At 45.1% G+C, this 25416-nt stretch overlaps 1 protein-coding gene across 3 annotated transcripts in view; it reads right to left on the bottom strand.

Annotated features, from left to right (window-relative positions):
* Positions 1–25416, bottom strand: part of OSBPL5 (oxysterol binding protein like 5) — a 184237-nt gene that overhangs the window by 64164 nt on the left and 94657 nt on the right. For all 3 annotated transcript variants that reach the window (XM_037402494.1, XM_037402496.1, XM_037402497.1), the window contains one exon: positions 1733–1889. In XM_037402494.1, the coding sequence (XP_037258391.1) occupies positions 1733–1889 (157 nt within the window). The remainder of the gene's footprint in view (positions 1–1732; positions 1890–25416) is intronic.

Here is a 25416-nt window from a genome sequence, read left to right as displayed (position 1 = left end):
AGAAAAGAAATGAAAGGAGTTAAAAAAAATATGAAGGCCAGACTTCTGCAAGAAATTCCCTGGCTGAAGCAGTAGCTTCTGTTTGTTTAAAAGAGATATTCTCTCCTTTACGAACTCTTTTGCCTATGCTCTTTTTTCTTTGCAATAAAGAGGGCTACTGCCCTCACTGATGGCAGTGCTGGAGGTTACTCAGGAGAACTGTGCAGCAGAACAAAAGGTCCAGCGTAGCTCAAGGCATTTGTTCTGCTCAGCCCAGCAAAGGCTGTTTGGTCTGGCTGCCAGCAGGGATCAAGGAGAAACAAGGAGATGGGGGAAGCTGAGGCAGAAACAAACTCTTCCAGCTACCTCCTCCATGCTGAAACTCTCACCTTTTCCTGGTTTGTGAAAGATCACAGCTCTGTGAGGAAGTCAGTAACTTGTTTAGCACTGAAAATGCTGGTAAGAACTCAAGAATGGGCAAACTAAGCTATGGCTCTCCATCTCCCCAAAGCAAGGGGAAGTGACTATAGCCTGAAGAATCTGCTCTCCAGCTCCCAAGGATGGCAGAAGTGAAACAGCTAGTTACTTACCACTCATTTGTACAGACTGTAATTATGGGCAGCTAGCTGTTCAGAAGTCCCTACAGGTTTGAAGTGTATGAGATTTCAGGTGTCCCATTTGAAGTTGCTTTCAAATTGATTACCAAAAGGTTGCTGAAGCTTCCAGTGACCTCAGTGACAGCCGGGATTAGTCACACTGCTGAAAATAGGTTCCCCATTGCCTTGAAGCAGACACTCACAAATAGAAATACCTGCAAAGTCAGAGGCCCTTGAATCCTTTGCACTTAGAGACAATTAGCTCAGGAAACTCAGACCTGGTTTTGCTCTGCATCTGCAAAGCCCAGAGAGTCTGTCAGGTGTTACATCTATATGAACACCGAAACCTTTTGACAGATGCTATGGTCTTTCTCTAGACAGCAGTGTTTTGAGAACTCCCAAAGGTGCTCTGAGGTTTGATTATTTAGCACTGACAATTGCAGCTGCAAATGACAGCTCTACGTATTCGTGACTGCTCCCTGAAGCACTTGTTTACAGGCTGGAATGGAAGCATTGTTTGCAGACTGCAATCAAGGAAAGACTTGAATGTTTATTGTGAGCAACAAATTCTGAAAGAATGAAATGAGCTCTATTTCCCTCCGCAAGGGTGCTAGGAAATTAAAAACAAAAAAGATGCGAAGAGAACGCATAAAGCCAATCTGCCATTTACCACAACCTGCCAAGATTCCTGGTACTTGTTGTGCTTGTAGATATTTACAGACCATTAACCACTGAAAGTCTGGTTTTGTAATATTTATCCTGGGCTTTAAACCTGAACAGGGAAACCTGCCATTAAACATCTGCAACTGGGGCCAGTAAATCTTAAATGAGTCCAATGCTTAGGGTGAAACACATCAAGTGCCTCGAAGTGGAAGCACCGAAAACATTAGTCATTTTTTTAAGTGTGAGGCCACGCAGCGTTCAAACAGTTAGGAACCCTAACTCTACCAGCCGCCGTGCCCAGGAAAAGCTATGGCAATGAAAGCCCACAGACAGCGCCACAAAAGCAGCACTGTCTGCGATCCACCTACACTGCAACAGCTCCTCTCTCTCTCACACTAAGGCGTTTCTCTCTGTTTCCCAGCAGCACACTGAAGTACCTACTTGCAGTCAAGCACCCGACACACTACTTTCTGCACTGACACACCGAAACCAACCTGGGCTGAGCGGATAGATGTCATTGTCGGCCCCAAAGAACAGATTGCGTGTCAGCTTGCGAGGATCAACCTTCTGCGGGGTGGACGAGGCTGGACAGAGGGAGAACCTGCGGCGAAGAAAGTTCTCCTCCTTCATGGCATGAGCTGTGGGGGTTTTCTGAAAAGGATAGAAGTAACAGTTCAAGACACAGGAAATCAAAGTTTCACACCCGGATGACTCCACTGCTTCAAAGCTGCCTAATCCTATGTAGCATGCCAGATCTTTTTATAGAGTGCCAGAAGGCTACGCAGGGAAAAAAAGAAAGTGCTATTAGTTTGAAGCTACAATTACTGATTTGCTGACCCCCAGTATTTGCAAACTGCAGGGAAGCAGGACACTGCTCCTTGGTGATTCCAGGCAGTATAACACCCTCCTGCCTACAAGGATCTATCTAGGATAACAGCTACTTACTGTTTGTATCCAGAGCACAGTGGCTAAAATTCACTTTTAACTATTATTATATTGTTTAGGTTTTGGAGTCTCTTTCATACATGTAACTCCGTTGGTGTCAGCAGAGTCACACCATCTCCACAAAAAACTGCACTTAATCTGAGCTGCATGGAGGAAGACCAGCTGCACAGGCCTGCAGAACAGCAAGCAGAGATAACACCGGTGTCACTCCCTCCCTTATTTCCAATTACACATATAAATAATTTTAGTTTTCATTAAAATAGCATTTAGATCAGCCTTGCAGTTTGATGACTAAGATAAACCTTGCTGCTCTGTGAGGGTAAAGAACAGCAGCTGCCTACCCCAAAGCCTCCCTGCACCCCCGCAGAAGAGCCCGGTGGTACTGTGCTCTTTACCACCACGTGGCTAATGCATTAGACTATCCTGGCTGGAATTAAAGGTTTCTTTTATACCCACCCAACAAGCAGTTCTTTCTTACCCATTACAAACAGATACTATGACTGTCTCCTTTCTGAGTAACAAGCGTTACTCTCTCCCCGTGTGCAGCCAGAGGCAGGGCTCTTACGAGCAGCAAGAAGCATTAACCCAGCCTTTGGGTGGGCATTACAGACCACAGCGTCTGCTGCTCCTCTCACTTTACCTACCACAGTAATTGTGGTAAGAAAACCCCTTTAGGATGGCACACGTCTCCTGAAAAGAGACACCAAGTTTTCCCAACTTTTTTTAAGCTACTAGGAAAACAAAGGGAAAGAAGTCGCCCAGAGTCACAGTGTTCAAGAAGGCAGGACCAGCATGCATGCAAGGTGATCTGTGTGGCACTTGGTTGAAAATGGGCTGATGATGGGCTAGAACACCCTGCCCCGCCCCTCCTGCTCCCAGTACCACCCTGGTGCCTGTGCTGGCCCAAACACCCCAGCGTAACGGGGAACCGACAGTGGCCTCTTGGAGCTCAGCCTTCACAGCTGAGACACTGCACAGGAGGAAGGACACAATGACCATGTCCCAGTGTAGAGAAACTCCTCTCGGGTTTTATCTGAGCTCTGCCCCTCCACCTGCCCTGCTAATCCTTGTAGAAGGCAGTCCCAATGTGTCAGGTTTTGACGGTTTTTTAAATGTATTTACACAGCAGGCTGCATCAACTATATAAACTACCAATGATTTACAAGGCAAGAGGGAATCTGCTCCTTCTTTCCTGCAAGAGATGGCCTCAGTGCCCAAGAGTTTAATTTGATCTAAACGAGTCTGGACTCCAACAATCAGCATGGGTTACCAAAACCACTCTGAGCAGCACGCCTTTCTGAACCCAGCTCACCGTGCTGGGATAGGTGAGCCATCAGATGTGAGGGTCTGTGACACCCAAAAAGGGGCTAATGGCTAGCAGCCAGGGCTAGCCTGAGAATGGGACTCCCCCAGGCCACACACCTGCAAAGTGAAGGTGATACACGTCCCTTGCTGGGCCTGCGTCATCCACGCAGGATGACTTACGGTCTGTGCAGTGCTCTGAGGACAGAATGTTCGCCGAAAGCCCTACGTGTTATCAAGGCCCCCTCAGTGAAGCGGCTGTAAGACTACAGATTCGGCAGCAGCATTTCACCCTAACCTTCACACAGCTCTGGGAGAAAGGCTTTACATTTGAGCACCGAGACACGCCAGGCTGGATGGGGCTGCCACAGCCAAACCCGTCACACAGCACCTCACGCAAGGCTGTTCCAGGTTGATGGCATGTGATGACAGCTGGGTGAACGGGTGGCTGCAGCGCTTTCCACTCGCCGCTGCCCTGCCCCCCCGTCAATTCGACTGCCCAGCAAAATCGCCCTACAAACATACATCCAGGCTCAAAAAGTCCCCAGGTTCCCACCGCAGCCAATGACATCTCTGAAGCAGCAGGTAACTTATGTACCTAACATCTAGCAATGTAAATAACCCCTTTTTTGCATAGATACTCTTGACCGCCTACAGCTGGGTGCAGAGAATTTTTTTTTAAAAAAAGCTAACTTTAAAAAAAAGAGAAGAGAGAAAGGAGGAAAATGCAAGTAGTTACATGTCTGAAAGCAAAATATTTTAAAATAATCCAGGTCTAAATAGCTCTGTTTGGAATGCTAACACTGAGCTATTTTCTGCCCTTGTTCCCAGAAAGGCCATCTCAATTTTCCGCCTCTGGAACTGCTCGTAAGTGGCTTGGAGCAAAAGCAAATCTGTGGGATACTCTCCCCAAAAAGCAGTGACCCAGCAAGGCCGAGCCAATTGTGCAGGAAGGCGTTCAGAAATCCCAGGTCCATCCAGTGGAAAGCAGGCTGGGGAACAAGTTACAAACATAAAATATCTGTCCATCCAGCTCTTACGCCCTGCTCTCATGGTGGAGACTCTTCTTGACAGGGCAACAGAAAGGGTGCATTTAGCATCATTTCATCTCAGCAATTACACAAGCCACATCAGTGGAGAACTTCCAGCCAGCTTACACTGCTGTTGGTGGCAAACCCCCTCCAGACACTGGAGCAAGAGCAGGCTGTATACCAGATCAGACGCACCAGGACAGAATTTCTTTCAACTGCTGCTATATTTACTATGCAGAGAGCGCCGTGCTCTGATTTCCCTCACCTATTATTGCACACTATTCAACCACGAGATAACTGACAGAGTTATTGTGCTGATGCTCTGTTGTTCTCACGCTTATTTAAGCCATGGCCTTGACAGCAAGAAACCTGGATGCCTTGTTCAATGGGGAAAGCCACTGCGCCATAACAAAGGAAAAAGCCTTTTCTTGAGTCCATAATTTGCTCTCGCTATTCTCTTATAAATCTTAATATAAACTTGTGGCAGCAGCTCACCTCTTTCTGACCACAAAGATCAATTTGAGTAATTTCCTCTTAACTGGATCCTTTTTGTCAGAAGGCCTCCAGTGACCCAAGCTCCCAGAGAAGCAGCAGCAGCGATGTGTCTGTCGGCCACACACACGCAACACACCACGTCACCAACATCCCAGCCTGTTTTTCAAAGGTCACCTAATCTTGCATTGCTCCAGCTCACAGGCATAGATCCTTCCTACATTTGACCCTCATCCAGACAGGCTCTTATGCCGTGCGCATTGTCATAGGCTTCACTCCAACTAGAACCTGCTCTGACAGCAGCAGAGCCTCTCATTGAGTGCACTACATGGTATGCACCACTTCAACATACTTCTCCTTTACTTTGGGTAAAAGAGAAGAAATGCTGGCCTGCAGTTCATTCTACAAGATTGTACCATCTTTTAGGTTACCTTGCAATTTTTTCAGAGAAAGACTGAGATGGACAGACTCAGCCTACAAGATTTCACCTTATTCAGTGCAAAGTGCAGCACAAAATCAGAGAAAAGAACTTTTTTTGTATTTTGGGGTTTTTCTATACATCACCTTTTTTCTTGGTGGGAGAAAATGTAGTTCACAGTATTAAGATTCTATAATACACGCGAAATATTTGGCTTGGTTTCCAAAGGATATCTCTGTATGTGTCTGCATCCGTATGTATGCTGTTCTATCCTCCCTCCCACCCAATGCCTTTTGTACCATTGGCAAAAGTCAAGGCAACCCAACAGGTGTTAGAAAACCTGAAAATACTAGCTTCTTAAAAGTTACGTGAGAATCAATGCCTAAAGAATGGAGGGAAACTGCATTGTTGCCCTCTGAAAGAAGGGTAGCACTACGAACCCAGCTATTAACAAATACCATCCAATATAAGCCACAAATCCATAAGAAAATGAGGCTTCATTAGCTCATTTATTCAGAGAGCTCCTTGTTCTGTCTGTCCATAAGGGTCTGCCTGCCCAAACTGGCTTCAAATTACACAAAGTTCGTGAGAGTTGTAGGGGATGCTGAACAGTAGACAGCAGGGGCAATTTTCTGAAGGGATGTAACAGGAAGGTGGAAAGTGCGCACAGCGTTTTTCACAACAGGGATTTTTAGACACCTAAATAATCCAGCCTCTGCCCAGAATCACCTGTGTGAGATAGGAGGGTGTGAAGGTTTTGAAGAATATAGCCTTGTACTATATCTACTTTTATACCATTAATGCATAATTATCTAGAAAACACATAAAAACTCACTAGCGATGAAGTACTTGTTAAGAAATATGCAACCATCCAAGAAACACTTCTAGACATAAGTGCCTTTGAGCCTCAAACCTTCCATGGACGATTTGAAGGCAACTTTGTTGTGAAACTCAAATCTACTTCTAAATCAGTATTTTGGAGGCTACTTCAGGACATGGCAGGTGCTTCACAGAAACCAGTTCCGTGGGGGCTTGGGGAATAGAAAGAAGGTAAAAATCAAAACTGGGCCAGAATTGCAGAAGGCCAAAAATTGCCATTATTTTACCAAACCACTTATGTAATACAAAGCAATAAATTTCAACCACTGCTCCTGTGTTCCCTCCAAATCTGGTAGACGAGATGGGGAAATCGCCCTAGAAAGACATCATGTGTTGATGTGGAGATGCCAACATGCAGAATCCATAAGCTCCCTTAGGAAGCTAATCTCATTGCAAAAAATCTTCACTCTAGCATTAATTTACTGCATTAATTTCTCTGGATGTTAGCAATCTTGGTAGATTAAAGTGCCCTTAAGTTTGCAGTACAGGTCATTTCTGGCCTTCTATTCTGTGCTTTTGATCATAAAAATGAAGGAGAGGTAATACAGAGAGTACAGAGCCACTAAACAGTATTTTTCAGGATTGCCCCTTTTGTATTCACAGCTCTCTAAGCACTAGTGGGCTATTAAACATGGGCTGCTAGCCAGAGCTTAAATAGGAATAAATAATTCAGCAGCAAGAAATAAACTTCTTGCTTAACCCTGTCTTTGAGACTACTTTATCTTTTAAAAATGAAAAATACAGGAGAGTATGCATCAAACCCCCATGCAACACAGGACAGTAAAAGCGGTGGGTGAACTTAACAGGGTGCAATTGCCTAATGGGACTTTCACTTCCAGGCAGCTTCAGGAACAGCCAAGGAAAGAGCAATAGGACAAGAATAAAAATTATTTTATCAGCAAACCTCGTGGCTGCCATTAAACCAAATGGGAAATGCCAGCACCTTCTTCTTCTGGCACTGGACCCATTTTGGGTGAAGGCAGCAACTAATACACTTACAGATGATCAGCGTTGGTGCAGCGATGCCTTTCACATGGCTGCTCTGCATTTTGTGCCTTCTGTGCTTGCTGGGAAGATAGGGCAGCTTTCGGCTTCAGGCTCGAGCCTCTTGGGGATGGAATCTTCCTGGTTCCATCTTTAAATCTGCTAAGTTCCTGATATATAATTACCACAAACTAAACACTGTGCAGACATTACGCTGCCCCTACCCTTTGCAAACTAGTGGGTAGGTTGGTTTGCTTACTCTCACTTCCAGCATTTCAAAATAGATTGGAAATATGCACATTTCTATAAGGAGTTAATTAGGGGTTCCATATCGTCAGAAGGCTGTGCAGGGGAAGGGCGGTGGTGATGTGTGTGCTCTTAATTTATTCAAAGCTTGTCTCAAACAACCTTCTCTTTTTCTGGTCACTAACCATTTCCCAGAAATCAAATTAAACCATATTTTGTATTCACAGCAGTCATTCACTCCAGAATCTGCATCAATAAGGAAAACTAAATCTGAAGATACTGACGCTTCCTGATTCAATTAATCATGAGGAGGTAAAAATTTCATGAATGAAAAGAGAAGGCAAATTGTTAGCAGATACATTTCTAGCTATTACTGCCCTAAGTATTCAACAAGGAAAAACAGCAGCACAGATCCTCAGCAAAGGTAAATTAATAGTCCAGTGGTGCACTGGTGATTTACAACAGCTGAAGAACTACAATCAATTCAGAAATTCTTGTGAAATCTGCTTCTGGAAGCTATTCCTAAAACACCTATTTATAAGACAGGTAATTGGACAACCAACCCCCTACTAACAGGTGAATAAAACCTGATACAGTGAAAAGTGCCTGCGCAGGCAATTTTTTTTCTCTACTCCATCCATGGTTTTGGTTAAGGATATGGCAAAACATACATAGTACAGCTGACACTGAATGTTTTGGGCTCTCATGCTGTCAGCTGGAACCTGAAGCAATGAAGCTTCACAATAACTGTCAGCTATTTCCCAGAACTACTTGGGTCAGCTGTTTCTCTGTGCTGCTGGCAAGGGGACCTTTCCTCACCAGGGGTGGTCCTCAGTATGTTCCCCCTAGACCATGTCCTGCTCTGCTGGAGCCCAAACCAGCTCCAGCAGCACGATGAAGCACCACTCTTTCAATCCTTCATGCACTCCAGCTGAAAACACCAAAATACTAGTACTGCGGGAGTGCTCCAAGTTTAAGGAATGCTATGTCCTCTGCTGCATGCCATGTTACTCAGTCCAGGCTCGAAAATCAAATAATACGGGTTTGCCGATGACACCCAACTGCAACAATGGAACGTTATAGAAAGCTAAAGCTACAGACAGCTTTATTAAGATTATATGCAACAGGATGGATTTCTCTCAGCTGCTTTAGCAAGCTCAGGAGTGTGGCCAGTTCATCCTTACAACCTAATTCAAAGCTCACATGCCCTGCAGAGTCCTTAAAGCTGCCTCTCGTGTGCTGGTTTTGTGGAAGTTGCCTACCACAGCCACCCCCAGCAATCTGCTCTTGCTTTCTCTGAGAACAACCATCTCTTTCTATTGCCTTCTGCTTCTCTGCCTGCCTTTTCCTGCACTGGCCAGTAGTAATCAGGAAACAAAAGTATTTCCTCCCTTAATTCTCTGTAAGATGCCTTGATTAACGTTTCCTTTGTATACACGAGAACATTGGCAGCTTTAGGCACACCATCAGCACTTACATGCGTAATCTTCTCAGAACAAATCTCTCTCTACGGTAAGCGTTATGTACAAAGACCACAAACAGAACAACTACAGGCAAAACCAGGCACTGCATGCCTACACTAGGAAAAAAACATCCCAGACCATTTGTTTTGAGGATCCCGAATTAACTCAGGACTAATAAACTTGAAGGTAGGGTCACAAAGGGCAAAACATTTTTATTTGACATGTAGGAAAACCTCATCTTTAGAATAATCTCTGGTTTGGATGAACATCATCTGTGAGCAAACAGCAGCCCATCACTAAAGCCATGTTGTGTTTGGGAAAAGGATCACTGCAAGCTTATGGCTTAGAAATAGCCATTGTAATAAACATTAAATACACAATCCTCGTGTGTTTTTTTGTCTTAAAACACTTGCAATTTACTCTGTAAACATCATGCTAGCGATTTCTTCTGACTAAGAATATTGAGCGGGTCATCAAATGAATGCTTAATGATTTTTACATCCACCTCCTCTGCCCTTTAAGCTGTAAATTGATTGTTATGCAGAAGGCTATTAATTTAACACAGCATATTAAATTTCCTACTACCACTGAGGGGCTTCTCCTGATTTGGCAATTTCACTGGTCTTTCCCCTTGCTAATGGCATAGATCATACCTCACTTGCTGTAATTACAACTAGTACATCAATTATTTCCCCAGTAACAGCAGGTGCATGCAGAATTGATGCTTTTACCCATACTACCAGAAGGATGAGAGTCCTCAGCGCTCAGTGAAAGACAGGAACAAGCACCTTACCTGCACACCTTTGTCTTAGTCCCTTCGCTTTACTTTCAGTAAATCGTATTTTGCATAAACTCCTTTAGGCCCTGATTTCTGAAGGCATCTCTACTGAGTAAAGCTCATCAAAGGTATTTTCTTGAAGCACCAATCTATGCAGAAGGGTAAGGTGCTTTCATTGAATCCTCTTCAGCCCTTTAATCCCATGTTCTAATATATTCAACTGAAGATGACCAAAAGGTAAACCACGCCTGTTAAATATACATGAAGCAACTGAACGTTTATCCGCCTTACAGAATTTTTATTTAAAGTTTACCATTATTTGTTACTGATAGCTCTAGTTAGCATTCTTTTAGGTAGGAAAACAAAGCCAAAATGCAGATTAGCAGACTCCCCACCAAAACATAATGTACAAGCACATGTGGAATGTATAGGAAGAAATGTGCCATCACAGATCACCACTGATTTCCTGATGCAGTTTTCGTTAACACATTAGCCAAGAAATTCCAGTAAGGATCCACTTTGAAACAAACTCAGGAACCAGATCTCTGCCTCTAAATTTCTGTTTATCTAGAAATATTTATACTTCTTTAAAAGTTTTATATAGATGACACAAGGATTCATCTGGCTATCATAGCTGCTTCTTGGCAGCGAACTCAAAAGGCTGTTGGAGATATACGTACATCAAAATTAAGGTACAAGCGCAACTTGGGCACACATACATAAATTACCCTTGGGCTACCTAGCTGGAGTGGGGCTAACTGTGTGGGCTACAGTTGTAAGGCATGCAAGGCAGGCTAGAAATTATACCTGAGAAATCAGACAAGCACCACATGGGCAGATCATTCTGAAATCCATGCTGATGTCTGCTACTGAGCAAGCTTGTTCAAGTAAGCAGATACAAGTCATCATCACACCTCACCGGCAATACAGACGCCCCTTGAATCCTTGCTGCTTGTGCTGCAAGTGTGGGCACAGCGTCTGGCCAGCCTGCAGCGGTTTGGCAGCACGTGCCCAAGCCAAAAGGCAATGCTCCCTTTGACCTCCATGGGTGTGAGGCTCGGGCACAGACACGGTATTATGAAATTCAATATAAAGAATATTAGGCCCAAAGGTAAAAACACTGGCTAGATGACTCAAAAAATCCCCACCTGAAAAGCAGATTTGAAGCGCTCTGCATCCTTTTTATTGTAGTTATTAGTACTGATAGCTCATACACCACTGATGTTTTTTGTTTGAGGCACACTGAACACAGTATCTCCAAGCCTGAGCATTTCAGGGACCAAGTCTCTGAGTCCCATGAACAGTATTAATGAGTTGCATAACGGTAAACCACATCCACCTTTGACACATTAAGCCTTCCAGTAATTATCCATAACTCAGTACACACACTACTTGGAGAACGGTTATCCCACAGCCCCCTGTGCCCTGAAGTTTTTACGTATGCTAATTGTTAGTAATAACCTCCGATGTCCTCCCATACAATCCTTTAAACTGTAGCTGACTACATAAGCAAACACCTTTTTAATAACCCAGTTTTTCTAGTGGTACCTTAGGGATTAGAGATGGAATCACTGTGATAGGCCTTGGGAAGAGGGAGCCTGTCCCTGCATGGCACCTGCCATCCCCACTGCCGGCAGGAGGGCTCCAAGGAGCATGGCCCTTTGCAGGGAGCGACAGGATTTGGGATAAGTCCAGGGCAGTGAGGGAAATATGGTATCAGGTACATGGAAATGTAAGTAAGAAATTCACTTAGTTGTTTTAGCTAAAGCCACCGGAGATTTAAAGCCAATGCAAGAACACATTGCTTTGGACAGCTGTGTAGTTACATCATTTGCAAGCAATCCACATCTTCAAGGTCAATTCTTGCCTCGACATTTTTCTTTAAGAAGAACATATTAAAAAGCATCATTACAGCCTCATACCACTATCTAAATCACATAATGAGATCATATTCCCTTTTAATGGAAGGATCTTACTTCAAGCTTTAATGACATTTAAAAAAACCCAGACGACTGCAAGTCTCAATGATGGCCTTCTATGATATCCACCTCTGCCTTTGTATAATTAAATCTAGAAAAGACTGTGCCTTGGGGATACACTCCCACCACACAACTACTAGGAAATACCAAGCTAATTTTAAGACCTGCTTTCATGCTTGATAGCGTCCCCCTGACATTATTCCCTTGTTCGTGAAATATTGCCCCCTTGTAACAAAGTAAAACAAAATCAGACCTCTATCTCAAGTCTTGCTGAGCTATTTTCAGACTCAATCTCAACAGAGAACTTCAGCAGTAAGGCAAAGGCAATGGCAAGAAAGGGTGTTTACAAACCATCTTAGAAGTGCAGTTCAATTCCACAAAGATTTTCCACAATCAGTTCCAGATTATTTATGTCATGAGCATCCACCATCCCAAACACATGCTCACAAAGAACCAAAGGGACAATATCCTAAATGCAGAGACTTTTAGATTAGAAGTATATTTCTACCTTGACATCCTGGAAAAGCACAAACTATACTTGCACCCAAAGGCTCTGACCCCAAGACCACTAAATTATAGCTGACCTGGCTCATCTGCTTCTGAAGAACAGCTAAGCAATGGAGAAATGGCCACATCCCACAGTGCTCAAATCATGCTGAATTTTCTGCTCCTCTACTTTCTTGTTTCTTCTGTCGATTCAGACAGTCTGTGTAAACCTCAGGAGCCTTCGCAAGGAAGGCTGAATAAACAAGACCAACAAAATTTAAGGAAGTACATCTATTTTTTAAAAGATACTTCTCGTGTTCAGCTTTTCAGACTCTTGGGTGCTGTAGCACACCAAGATCAGTTGTACAGTTATTTACATTTAGCACCCACCTATACCTCCCCTGCTACAGCCACTCCCCCTGAAATTCTGCAGGAAATTAAAACACCATGTATTTTCACACAAACTTCACTGTTTCTCAGAGACAAGAGCATCAAGCTCTTCCTTCAACAATAGTTAAAAGATAGCGCTGCAGTTATTTTGGTCCTAGATTTTTAATTAAAAATCTCTGTGGGAGGAAGGAAACTAGACAACCCACAAAGAGCATCTAGGGTGGAATTTATGCTGTGTTAAATGAGCCCAAAAGACTCAAACAGCACACAGACTGATGCAGCACACACAACAAAACCCACTCTCAGCCTCAGTTATCAAGTCAAAAAACGTTCATGCCTGCGTGAGTCCTTCCTTCTCTCCTAGTTTATCCGTGACTTTGCTGGTGAAAACAAGGAGACAGGATAAACTCTTTATAATCATAGAATCATTTAGGTTGGATAAGACCTTTAAGATCATCAAGTCCAGCCGTAAACGCAGCACTGCAAAGTTCACCACTAAACCGTGTCCCTAAGCACCGCATCTGCGTGTTTTTTTAAACACCTCCAGGGATGGTGACTCCACCACCCTTCCTGGGCAGCCTGTTCCAGTGCTTGACCAGCCTTTCAGTTGAAGATATTTTTCCTAATCCCCAATCTCAACCTCCCCTGGCACAACTCGAGGCCGTTTCCTCTTGTCCCATGGCCTGTTCCTTGGGAGAAGAGACTGACCCCCACCTCTCTACAACCTGCTTTCAGGCAGCTGGAGAAAGCAAGAAGGTCCCCCCCAGCCTCCTCCTCTCCAGGCTGAACAGCCCCGGTTCCCTCAGCTGCTCCTCCTAGGACTGGTGCTCCAGCCCCTTCCCCAGCTCCGTTGTCCGTCTCTGGACACGCTCCAGTGTCTTTCTTCTAGTGCGGGGCCCAAACCAGAACACAGGATCCGAGGTGCGGCCTCACCGGTGCTGAGTGCAGGGGGATGATGACTGCCCTGGTCCTGCTGGCCACAGTTTCAGGTACGAGCCAGGGTGCTGTTGGCCTTCTTGGCTGTCTGGGCACACTGCTGGCTCCAGCACCGCAGCCGACTGCTGTCAGCCAACACCCCAAGGTCCTTTTCCAGTGGAGGCCCATCAGTCCAGCCTGCCCAGGCCCCTCTGCAGAGCCTCCTGCCCTCCAGCGGATCAACACTCCTCCCTTGCTTGGTGTCATCTGCAAACTGACCGAGGGTGCACTCGATCCCCTTGTCCAGATCGTCGATAAAGATGTTCAACAGAACCGGCCCCAGTACTGAGCCCTGGGGAACACCACTTGTGACTGGCCACCGGTGGGATGTGGCTCCATTCACCGTGTCTCTTTTTTAGCTCCACCGGCCAACCAGTTTTTTACCCAGCTCGGTGTATGCCCACCCAAGCCGTGAGCAGCCAGTTTCTCCAGGGGAATGCTGTGGGAGATGGTGTCAAAGGCTTTGCACTGGTGCCTTCCTTTGATTCAGCTGGAGGGAGCTTTAGGCATGCAGGTGAACGGATACACCTTTGACATACAAATTTAACCGTGCATTTGTCTTTGCTGATCTTCTCCTACCTGTTCAAATACTACTATCCCAATATTTTTGTCACTGACTATTCTGCTACTTGTACAACTGTCCCACTACCAGATGCAGCCGTGTGCGTGCTGGGCATAAGCCAGACAAAAACTCCTTTTTAGTTATCAGCCATAAGCTATGGGCCTGGACAATCCAGGCTCCCAATCTCCTGGGCAGCAAACCTGACAATACAGCTCTTGACAAAAGGCAACAAATCTGAAAGCTGTGGAATTCAGAAGGAGTACTCTTCTTATCACTTTAAAGCTATCCTATACTGACATTGGCTTTTTTTTTTTTTTTTTTTTCGTCACTGAATGGAATGATCCAGGCAAAAAAACCCCAAACCTGAACCAAAACAGTACTGCTTGGCTGCAAGCCCTCCTTGCTACAAGCACTGGAAATACAAAGGGGGTCTGAAGCACCCCTGCCTGGAGAGCTGGGAGTTCCCAGCTGGGGAGGGTAAAGAAAGCACTAACCACGCAGCACACCACCAAGGCAAGGATGCCTACACCAGCGCCAGCACTGCCACAAAGGAGGGAGGAGATGGAGATAGAGAGAACCAGCGGCACCTGCAGACTCCCGTCTATAGATTTATAGATCACACTGACTTTCAACAGCTCAACATCGAAAGTGTTAAAGGCGGCTTTAAAGAAAGAAACAAAAAATCCCTGCTTCCCACACAAACATGAGCTGAGGCCTGGCACAGAAGGAAGATCAGGTCCTCGGTGTCCAGACTGGCCCTGGCTGAAAGGAAGCCAAACACAATGCAGCCAATTCACAGCATTTTCTTTATCGCAGCACTATGAGCAGCCATACAATGCTTTCCAATAAAGAACACAGCAATTTATCACAGAGAGACAGGAGTTAGCAGGAAACACTCCCATTATCTCTGCTACGAAAAGGAAGTGGCAAGGAGAATGGTTAAAAGGTGACATACAGTTTTTATGAGGCTGGACTTCAGGCCCGCTCATGGCTGACCAGCTCATCTTTTTCACACTAGAAAAAAAGTGATAGGCTTCAGCTGCGTGCGTCTTACAAAACAGGAGTTAGAGTTGCCACACTAGGACTTTTCAAGAGAAACAAACCAAGACAAAGGAAAATTCTTCAATAGCAATTGTGCTGCACCAGATGCCCAGCCTGGGTAAATCAGGGAAGTTCTGTGGCCTCCTTCACAGGGTGATGCTGACCTACAGTGGTGAGCACAGGGCTGGGCATCCAGCAGGTAGGAGGGAGGCAATCTCAGAGAGACCTGCAATGCCCTCAGGAGGTGGTGAGGGCCCACAGTGCTTTCTGGCAGCTATCTGGTCTGTATTACAATAGTAGGCTTGAAAGTGGTTGTTGCCTACAAGCTCCATACACGTTTATAAACACAAGAGTCCAGATGGAAAAGGTTTGAAAAGTTTGGGAGGGAAACAAGGGAAGGAATAAACAAATATCTCTGAAATGAAGTAAGAAAACACTTAAAATGGCAGAAGGCTAGATGGTCTGTACAGATTTTGTGGTGCTTCTAAAAGGTACAAAACCTTTAACAGCCCATAGCTGTGTGCACATACCAAATTCCCCTACAGAGCATAAACACAGACTGCTATTACCAGCTGCCAGTAATAAATACTATTGCTCAGCCATTACCAATCCGTTGGCACAGCAACCAAAAGTGCTAGGAGCTGTACAAACACGTAATGAATAATTGCCCCTGCCTCAAAAAACATATTGGGTTTCTAACTGTCTCAGGCAGTCCTTGGACCCAAACATATTTTCTAAAAGGCAATAGACCACACCAGCTAAGGTCTGAGTGAAGCAGAGAAAACTAAAGAGCGTAACGTTTAATGTCTTCTCCTTGATCAGGTCAGCTCACTCAGTGTCTTTCCCAGCAAAACTGATCTTCCACTGCAGTCATCTCTTCATCTTTAGGGAAATGTAGAAACATGGATATTAATGACTTCTCTCCTGTGCAGCTCACAACGCAACACCACAGACATCAGTGATGCGATTGCTGTAAGGATGACTGGGTGCTTTATAATGAACAATTTCGTATGTGGTTAAAAGTGGAGGTGACGAGACAATAAAAAGAATCTTTTCAAAGCTGCTCACCAATGGATTCTGTGGACTCCTGAGGGAGCAGGGCTGACCCGATACTGCTTCTATTTGTCAATCTCACGAAAACCGTCCCAACTGCAAGCTTTGCTGCCAAGAACTGCAGGCAAGGACCTGTCTGACGCCGCTGCCTCTCCTTCCAGGACTGCCAACATTGCTGGACCTTTTGAGGAGAAAGATCTGCTGTTGACAGCCTGTGGCTCCCACCCGATGCAAACACAGCAGGCAAAACCCACGAGTCGGCTCAGGGAGAGAAGTAATCTAAACCAGCAAGGGGACCAACACAGATCACTTTCCTCCTAGAAGGAAGCAGCAAAGGCCAGGGCAAGCTGGACTCTAGGCTGGGTTACAGCCTAGCGGCAGATTTGTCCAAGGTCAGCTGCTTGCTCTTGACACCAATACGCCAGTTTTACTGACTGCTGCCCTGTGCCACCCTGACAGCCCTGGCACCACCCAGCTGCAGCCCCAGCCACAGGCAAGAGCCCCAGCCCAGCTCGGGGAGGGGGCCACCTCGGCCACCATCGTCAGAGTCATGGGAGTCAACGAGCTTGGGGAAAAAAAGGCAAGGAAGTTTTCCTCCCTGCTCTGCGAAACGAGCCCCTTGCAGTCGGGAAAGCTGTTTCCAAAGCAGTGCTCAGTCTGGAGGTAATGGAAGGTACTCCCAGCACTGAAACGGCACTCACAGTAAGCAAAGGTGGGAATTAAATGAGACGGAGGTGACAGTAACTCATAGGAGGAAACTGTTAGGTTCTGTGAAAATTTATTTCCCTCAACAGCCCGGCAAGATAACTGTGCCAAACACCAGCACAATAAAGTGCGTTCCTCCTAGCAAGCTTTGCAGTCCCCTAATGGCGCCAGCTTCTCCTCCCCACAGACTGCTTCACCTCGCCATCACCTGCCTTAAAATAACTTCCTATCTTGCAGAAGAAAAGGGTCATATCCATTCTTTTACTCTGTGGTAGAAGAAAATCTACAGATTTTAGTTAGGTCCCATGTTTCCAGACACCTGTCAGCCATGCGCAATTTAAGACAGTTCCCCTCCAGGAGACCCCAGTCTGTTGGGGGCTCTGCCCTCCCCCAGCACTCTGAACGTGAAGGGTTTCCCATGACAAACGTGCTTCTCCTTTGCCTGCGAACACCAGGAGTCTTTCCTACACGGTTCTTGCTACAAGACACGTACTGATCACCTCGATTAGCAGCAGTAGTGGGAAAAAAACCACCAATAAACCATGATATCTGGATAATAGTATCTGACTGGAATTTTTTAAAGTTTCTCCCTGTGCCTGTTGCCCCTTGATCTCTGGACTGCTCTGCCCCGCTGAGGACCGAGGTAGATGACCACAAATACAAATACCAAGTATTCCACAGCCACCAGGCACTCACTTTTCACCGGCACAAGCGGCTTTTCAGGACCTAGACTTCCAGCATTGCTGGAACACCTCTGTGTTTCCCTGCCAGCTCAAAGGCACTTCCAAGTAAGCACTACTGGAACTTGCATCTCTGCCACGGCCCTCCTACATTGCCAATATGCTGCAAATAAAAACAAAGGTCAGCAACCAATCTGAAAGTGAATAAAGTCTTACGTACTTTATTTAAAAATAAACTACAGCCATGACTCACAGTCACAACTTTAGAGCCAACACACTGACCAGTTCTTAGTTTCTTAATTGTGAATACATAATGCCAGTAACACTAAGTCTTTTCCACTGTACCTCTAGTTACAAAGACAAGATTATAAATACGTGGCATATTCAGCACTCACTCATGAAGGAGTTATTGAGGCAGTCTGCAGCCCAAGACTTGTTCTATACATGATTTTGTACCAGTTACCCATGTAAAATTGCAAGTATTATTTGCTGGTATATTTCTGCCAATACAATGAAAGCGTGGATGTAGTCAGAGCCAAATAAAAGTGCTCTATACTGGAATAGCTTGTTCTCCTTTCCCACGGGGAAGCAAGCTATGCTGGTATAAGCATGTCCATGCTGGCATACCTGAATTCACATTAGGGGCAGGTTATATCAATGTTACAGAATGGAAGTTGAAAGTAGCGCAATTTGTTTACATAGGCAAAGCCTAATTTTGTAGAGGATTTGCTCCTGATCTTGAAATCTCTACTGAAACTCCTAATTCTACATGCAATCTAGACACAAAATAGAACTGGGCTGATCAGGGGTTGAGCTGAATAAAATACACTACAAATCAATACAGACCACTGAATAATAACAACAACAACAACATAAGGAGGCTGCATGCTTTCATGTGGGCTTGCTCTAATAAAGCCAGTTATATCTAGGGGACTCCATCCCTTTAGGAGGTGAGAAGTTACCAAAGTTGTTCAGCAGCAGAGGGCGGTGAAATGGCCAACGTCGTTTTGTCAGCAATTTTGTCATTCCCAAAAATGTCAGCTGATGAAGCAAATGACAGAATGCCACTGCCATAGCTGCTCCTAGCAGATTTCAAGCCTCAAGGGAGCTGAGTGCTGGTGTTTTTGAGCAGACAGGCAAAAATGCCACTAGGGTCTTCAGGTACTACTAAATCCATTATAGACAATTCCTGCCAGTCAACAGTTCCCAAAACATAAGGCTACACATGTTCAAAGAACCCACTGCATTTGCATGACACTGCGTCCAGCCTCAGAGGCACAGGAAATAAAGACGGGAAGACTGAAAGGAGGGGAATGAGAGGGGAGAATAGGAGGCTAGGTAAAAAAGGAGAGGCTGAAAGGCATAAAGAAAGAGTCTACGCAAAGGGAGCATTTTAGAGAGCTATAGGAAAGTAAGAAGGATGGCTGGGATCAGTCTCAGGGAAGGAGGAGAAAAGGACACTCACCGCAGTGCTCAGTGTTCTCAGACAGCATCCACTCTCCTCTCCCTCATGACACCTGTGCTCAGAGCAACCGCCCCTTCCCCAGATCCTCGCTGCTTGCTACAGGCACAGAAGCTTTCCCGTCCCCTCCTGGATGCCACACTCCTCCAAGCTGCAGATCAGCAGGACCCAGAGAAGACACCTGCACGCAAAGCCTCTGCTCCAGGGGCACATGGGCAATGGAACACACCTCCCACACGCTGCCAGCACGCTGTCTGATCCCAGCTCTCGCTCAGAAAACCAGAGCAGCTCTCTAACCCAAAAAAAACCCCTGAAAAGAAGCACAGCATGATTCAACCCAGCAATATATCCTAAGAAAGCCTTAAACAGTAGCCCTGACAGGTGTGATCTGCCACTGTTTGTCAGGGGAAGTTTAAACTGCAATGCCCATCGACAATAATTTGTCAGTGCTGTTAACAGTTTCATTGCTGATCAAAGCAGCTGGGCAGCACCGAGAAAATTAGAGCCAGTTGCAGCCACTTACCAAAGCACACCAGCAATAAATAACGTGCAACTCTGTGACAGGCTCTCTTCCTGTCACACATAATCTCTCACACTCTGTTTCTTTTTAGTAGCTTCTTGGCATACAGAATCACTGTGCGATCGGAAGAAAAAAAACAACAAACAGTTCACTTTTTTCTGTAATTAATCTGTAAGCAATAAAGTAAATCTTTACAACAGTGGGCTGCTGCTGGTGGAAATCACTCGGTGCATTCTGCGCAGGGCTCAGACACGTTTGAGTTTGACAAAGATTTCTCAGCTGATGCAGATGAGCACAGTAAAAGCATCATTTCCTAAGCTGCGCAGAACCTAAACCTGCCATGCAGAGGCAGGTTTGCCAGGCACAGGCATAGACATCAGCCACACTAGCATAGTATCACTGCTTTAGCTTTGAAAACAGTCCAATAGATGTTGCTAGTTATAGTATTCTACAGCAATTGTACACATACTTCAGTAGGCAAGCATGTTTAATTACAGCCCTGCTTCTTCCTACATCACTCTGCATCTGCAAAATATCCACAGGTTTTTCCTTCACGGGTTTTCCTGATACTGCTAAATTAAGTGATAAGCACAAAACACACACCTCAGCCAAAGCCAAGGCTATTTGTGTTGCTGCTGTTCTCCCCAGCATGTGTTCTTCCCTGGCCCTCACGCTCTCACAGTGAAGGAAGAGTTTTGCAAATAACATCTGTATCTGCTGGTGCAACCAGCTGCAGTATATCAACCTGTGTCTTTTTGTATACAGTTTTACAGTGACTTGTCTGGGTTTGTTTGAGATCAGATTCCTCCAAGACATCTGGCATGATGTGACCGCAAACAATACGAACTAAAAAGCTTTGGAAGAACTACTAGTTGCACTGATTTCTCATGAATAACTGATATTCAAAATGATGGAACACTAAAATGCCAGTTGTAACAATAAGAAACCAGCATTTCTGTGGTATTTTACACCTTCAAAGTACAGTGCAAATAAGGATTAAAATGTATGCATAAACACCACCTTCGAGACCTGACAGTCCATAGTTTGCTGAAGCCACAGCATCTGCTGAGAAATGAAGATCTTTTACTAGACATTTCAGCTATCTGAGACAGTGTCGCTGTAGGAAACTGTTGAAGTCCTTGTGGGAGGCAGTGCTCATGTGCCAGGCAGCATGAACATTGCTGGATCCTAACACCACCACCTTGGAGGAAGTGATACGCACTCCCATGCAAGGAGTGATGCAGAGGCCAGGAGGCTGCAGCCCCTCTGCCACAGGGGACTGGAAGAACCAGGGCACCCAGAGACGCTGCCTACATGTCTTGGGGTAACCCAACAGGGGAGGAACCATATGAGGTGCACACTGTGTGCAGAAAGAAGTCCAGCCTCATTTAAGAGGGCAGAGAAATCCTGCAGTAAATTCTGGCAGTAAATGACAGAGAGTGAGAAGTAACATTTTTTTACTACAGGTACCACAGTTGGTCTAGGCAGGGGACACAGTAAATCCATCCAGTGCATTTGGGGTCTGGGAGCCAGTGTTCAGATAAAAGTGCGTATCTCACTTTCAGACAGTTATTAAAGAGCCCTCTGTGGTTGGGTATTACAAGCCAAAAAAGAAAACTGGGATGAATTTAAGAGAAAGGCTCACAAGCAACTGGCATTGCAAGGGGTCTGGGGTCTCCACTGGGACGAGGGGATGCAGGCAGGCTACTGGCTGGGAAGGACACCCTGAGGCCATGCTAGCTGTGAAGGCACAGGGGATTTTTGTGGGCACGTGAGACAAGGAGCTGCCAGGAACAGTTTTGTCTTGGGAAAGAAACTGGATGTTCTCTGTGGGTCCCTTACAGTCCTGTGTTTCCCTTGTTCATAACTTCTGCATTTTCATCACCTAGTGCTACAAAGATAAGTCAGTCTTTCAGCACCTGCTCAGGCTGTTTGGCATTTGCAGCAGCACCAGCAAATCCAACAGTGCCACGGCCAGCAGTTGCTTCTGAGAGAGGGTGGGGAATTTTTGAACAGGTAGATGCGGAGGCAGCTCTAAGCAACCCCTTCTCTGTACTGAGCCACTAAATGTCACAGCAACCTGGAGGCTCCTCACAGTTTTGGACTGTGGTCTGCCCTTGGTTCCATGCAAGGTATGACAATCCAGAGAGGGGAACTGCTGCTGCTGCTGCATCATTTGTGAGCAAGGGCACATCTACCTCTGCCATCTCCGCCACACCAAAACGAGGAAATCCTCAGATTTCTTTCCAGAAGAAAGCTTTTATACCTCCCTTCTAAGATGTCCTGCCTCTTCCTTACACAGCCTAGTTCAGGATTAAAGCAGTAACAAAACTCACATCTGCAAACTGGTATGTGGTTGCTCCCTTGCGAGCTCATACAACTCGGCTGGACTTGGGTCACTGGTGACTTGCTTGGGGTCAGTGCAGACAGGATCAGCCTTAACACTTCTTGATCTTAAAGAAACTTGCTTGAAAGTTGTTTTCCACATGCCAGGTAATCACATTCCCGCTGTCTCTTTCTTGTTTAAGCTCCATTTCTGCCAAGTAACAGCTTCCTTCCTGTACTTAGAAAAGTACATCTGGGTCCCAAAGCTCATACCAGGTGATTTTCTTTAGAAGTCTGGCTGAACTGTTTGCTTTCCTAAAAAGCAGGCAAAACACCTTAATCTTAAAAAAAAAAAAAAAAAAGACAACAGTCAAAATGACCACTATAAAATGCTGTTAGAAAAAGGCCACGTAGCCACACAGCTTTGTGTTGCTAAATTAACAATGTAAACCCAGATCTTAGAGCAGACTCTCACACTTAATATCCCTCCAAATTCAGATGCTTGCAACAAATCAGCGGCCTGATCCATTTACAATTAGAAAACAACTGAGCTGGCACCTGGGTTATGCAAGTAGGTTCAGCTCCCAGCAGCTCGTGGGCCAGCAGCAAAGCTGCTTTCAAAGACACTACAAGTTGGGAAGAGCTTGTTAACCTGCCCAGGAAAATCTCAGCGTGCTCCCGCCTCAAAGTCTCCACTGGCCATCTTCCTCTGGGCATGACTTACTCGGCCAAAGACAATGCCCAAGAAACATAAAAAACTGCTTTTTCCTGTGACCGAAGTAGCAAAGGCCCAAAGGCATCTCCATTTGTGTCTTCTGATTTCCTGCAAAAAAAAAGGCACACCTTTTTCCTTCAAACCTCTCTGGATCACAAAGCAGGCGGGCAGCCCTTAACCCTCTTCTGGCCAGGCAGCAGGACGCAGGCACTGCCGGGGGAGACCCCCTCCATCCCGGCGAGCAGCATTTGGCCATCCCAATGCAGCCCTGTGCGGAGATGCCATGAGGTCTTCTCCAGTGGCTCTGACAAGGACAGCTTAGCACAGCCGAGCCTACCAGGCCTTCCCGTGATTGCACAGTCTGCACAATGCATTTCTAGTTCTAAAATAAACAAATCAAAGCAAACAAACCAGAAACAACTTATTTTTTTCTTTCTCATTTTAGACCTGGAATCCTCTTGAAATGTTATTGAGGTGAAAGAGATTTGGGCTTTGCATTTTTCTGTGGTTGCAGGGTGCAAATACACACATACTGACACAAAAGAAACATGCTGGGCTCTACAGTGCTGCTTTTCCATTCAGTGAGGAGACAGAGGAAGAATTGCTTTCTGGTGTACACCTAGCCATGCTTTCTCACTGCTTCCAGACTCTGCATTAATTGCACATTTTCACAACTGCCCATTCGGGAATGACACAGGCAAGCCCTTGGTTTCTAGTATGCAGCAGATCAGACCATTTTATATCCAGAACAAAGAAAAAACTTTTCATTCTAAATTGCTGTTCTCAAACAGTCTTACAATATCTTTCATGCTACAACTTCTCATGCCATTCTCAAACTAAAGCTATTTTTTCCAAACAAGTGTAATTAATTCATCTATTATCTTAAAACTGCTTCCAAGATGCTCTGTAAATAAGGCCAAGTTTTAACCAGGTCCCTATCGTGCCATATAAAAAAGAAAGTGTAGAAACTACCATTTACTTCTTTCAGAAAATACCTGCTGTGTTGGTATGGGGTAAGACAATTCTATAGGTTATGTCAGTGGCTTTACCAATACGGCAGCCAAACCAATCTCCTGCTGTTTCCCTAATTCCATACACTCCTCTCAAGCCTCTCCTGTATTTAAAGTGGCTACTGCAGTTTTTATTTGACATTCAGATACATCAAGACAACCACAAATACAAAACAGAGGTCACAGAAATCAAGTAAAGATCTGCCAAAAACTTCAGCAGTAACAGCATTTCACACAAGAAGTATAATTTATCCCAATTCTTTCATTTAGTCCTGTTTCTCTCAGTTGTGTGATAACAGCCTGCTTCTGTGGCTTCACTGAGGTCACTCCTGATTTACACCAGTGACGAGGAAATCAGCATGCAGACGTTGCAGCATGGCACCATCTGGCCACACACTCCTGGCTCCTCTGAGAGCGAGCTCCTCCAGGAAGGGTCTACGGCTCTCACACCGAAACCCTCACAGCTTTGCTTTTGAGGAAGCCACAGGTCAGAGGGAGCAGGCTGGAGATATGCCAACCCTCCTTTATTATGCTAGAAATCCTACATGCTAAAGAGTGTCCTTTGCCTAAATATCACCCTTTTCTGTCTGCAAATGAATAGGGCCACAGCAGGTGAGTTATTGACAGTACTGAGGCATGCTTGCTGCTTTATGCAAAGTACAGCTTTAATGGGATGCTGCTTTTCACTAGCAATGCTGCCACTATCATCAATTTAGCTTGTGTAAAGAAAGTAACCTTTCTAAATTGCAGCAGTTTCATTCTTGAAGCATAATAGAGTTAACAACAGCACCGATCTCATAACCTTGCCTGAAAAGGTGACTGCAGGCTTTTCTGTGTACGCAGTCGCCTGAAAGAACACAAATTCAGAACTTGGCTGATTTGCAGTGTTAACATCTGTTACACAACACAGGAAATTCCCTGCCACTACCATTATCAGTGCATGTGATGCTTCACTATTTTGCTACAGAACCGACTTTCGGAAGAGCCGTATCTTCCTGCCTTCACAGGGCTCCACTGCACCTAAGCAGTAAAATACTATAGTAACAGGGTAGAAAAGTGAGAAAATGCAAGGCGTTATGCACTAGCAGCAATGGAATCACATCATGAAATCTAATCAGATCAGAGAGGTACCATTTTGGAGATTCACAGAGAGACACTTGAAGATACCTTTTTTTAAGAAAGAGAGAGTGAAAGAATTACATCCAGTATTTCTTGCAGTTCAAAGAATCCAGGATCCCAGAAGTCAGAGGCATGCAAAGACAGCTAGCCAGAAGAGCACATGAAAATAAAAGCTATTAGAAAATAATAGAGAAACCTCAAATGGCAGCAAGCATATGTTCACCACCCATCCCTCTAGGCAAATTACTCTTCTCAGGATGTTTCTGGCTAACAAGCTAACCTTGGAAATACCTTTTTTACATTCTCTGTGCCTGTTTCTGGGATCTCTGCTATGAGAAATAAGCCTGCTAGAAAGTACAGGTAGGTCTGGGCCTTTGGGCCCTAGTTTAGGAGAAAATGTAACCCTTTTTCCAAATATGTGATTAGGTCCCATGATCCAGGAAGAAGCAAGAAGGTTGCTAATGTGTGTTTATAAATCTTGCCACATCTGATGGCTGCTTCCAAACTCTCCATTTACAACTTGGTGAGCGTCCAGTAACAGAAGGTTTCCCAGGGCTAGGGCACTGAGGCAGTACCGCTGCATGAAATGTGCACTATTGTAATGAAATTCCCAAGTGA

The sequence above is a fragment of the Falco rusticolus genome, chromosome 10 (assembly GCF_015220075.1).
Source record: "Falco rusticolus isolate bFalRus1 chromosome 10, bFalRus1.pri, whole genome shotgun sequence".
NCBI classification, from domain to species: Eukaryota; Metazoa; Chordata; class Aves; order Falconiformes; family Falconidae; genus Falco; species Falco rusticolus.
The sequence above is the reverse complement of the archived record's forward strand: the minus strand, read 5'-3'. Positions and strand labels throughout refer to the sequence as shown.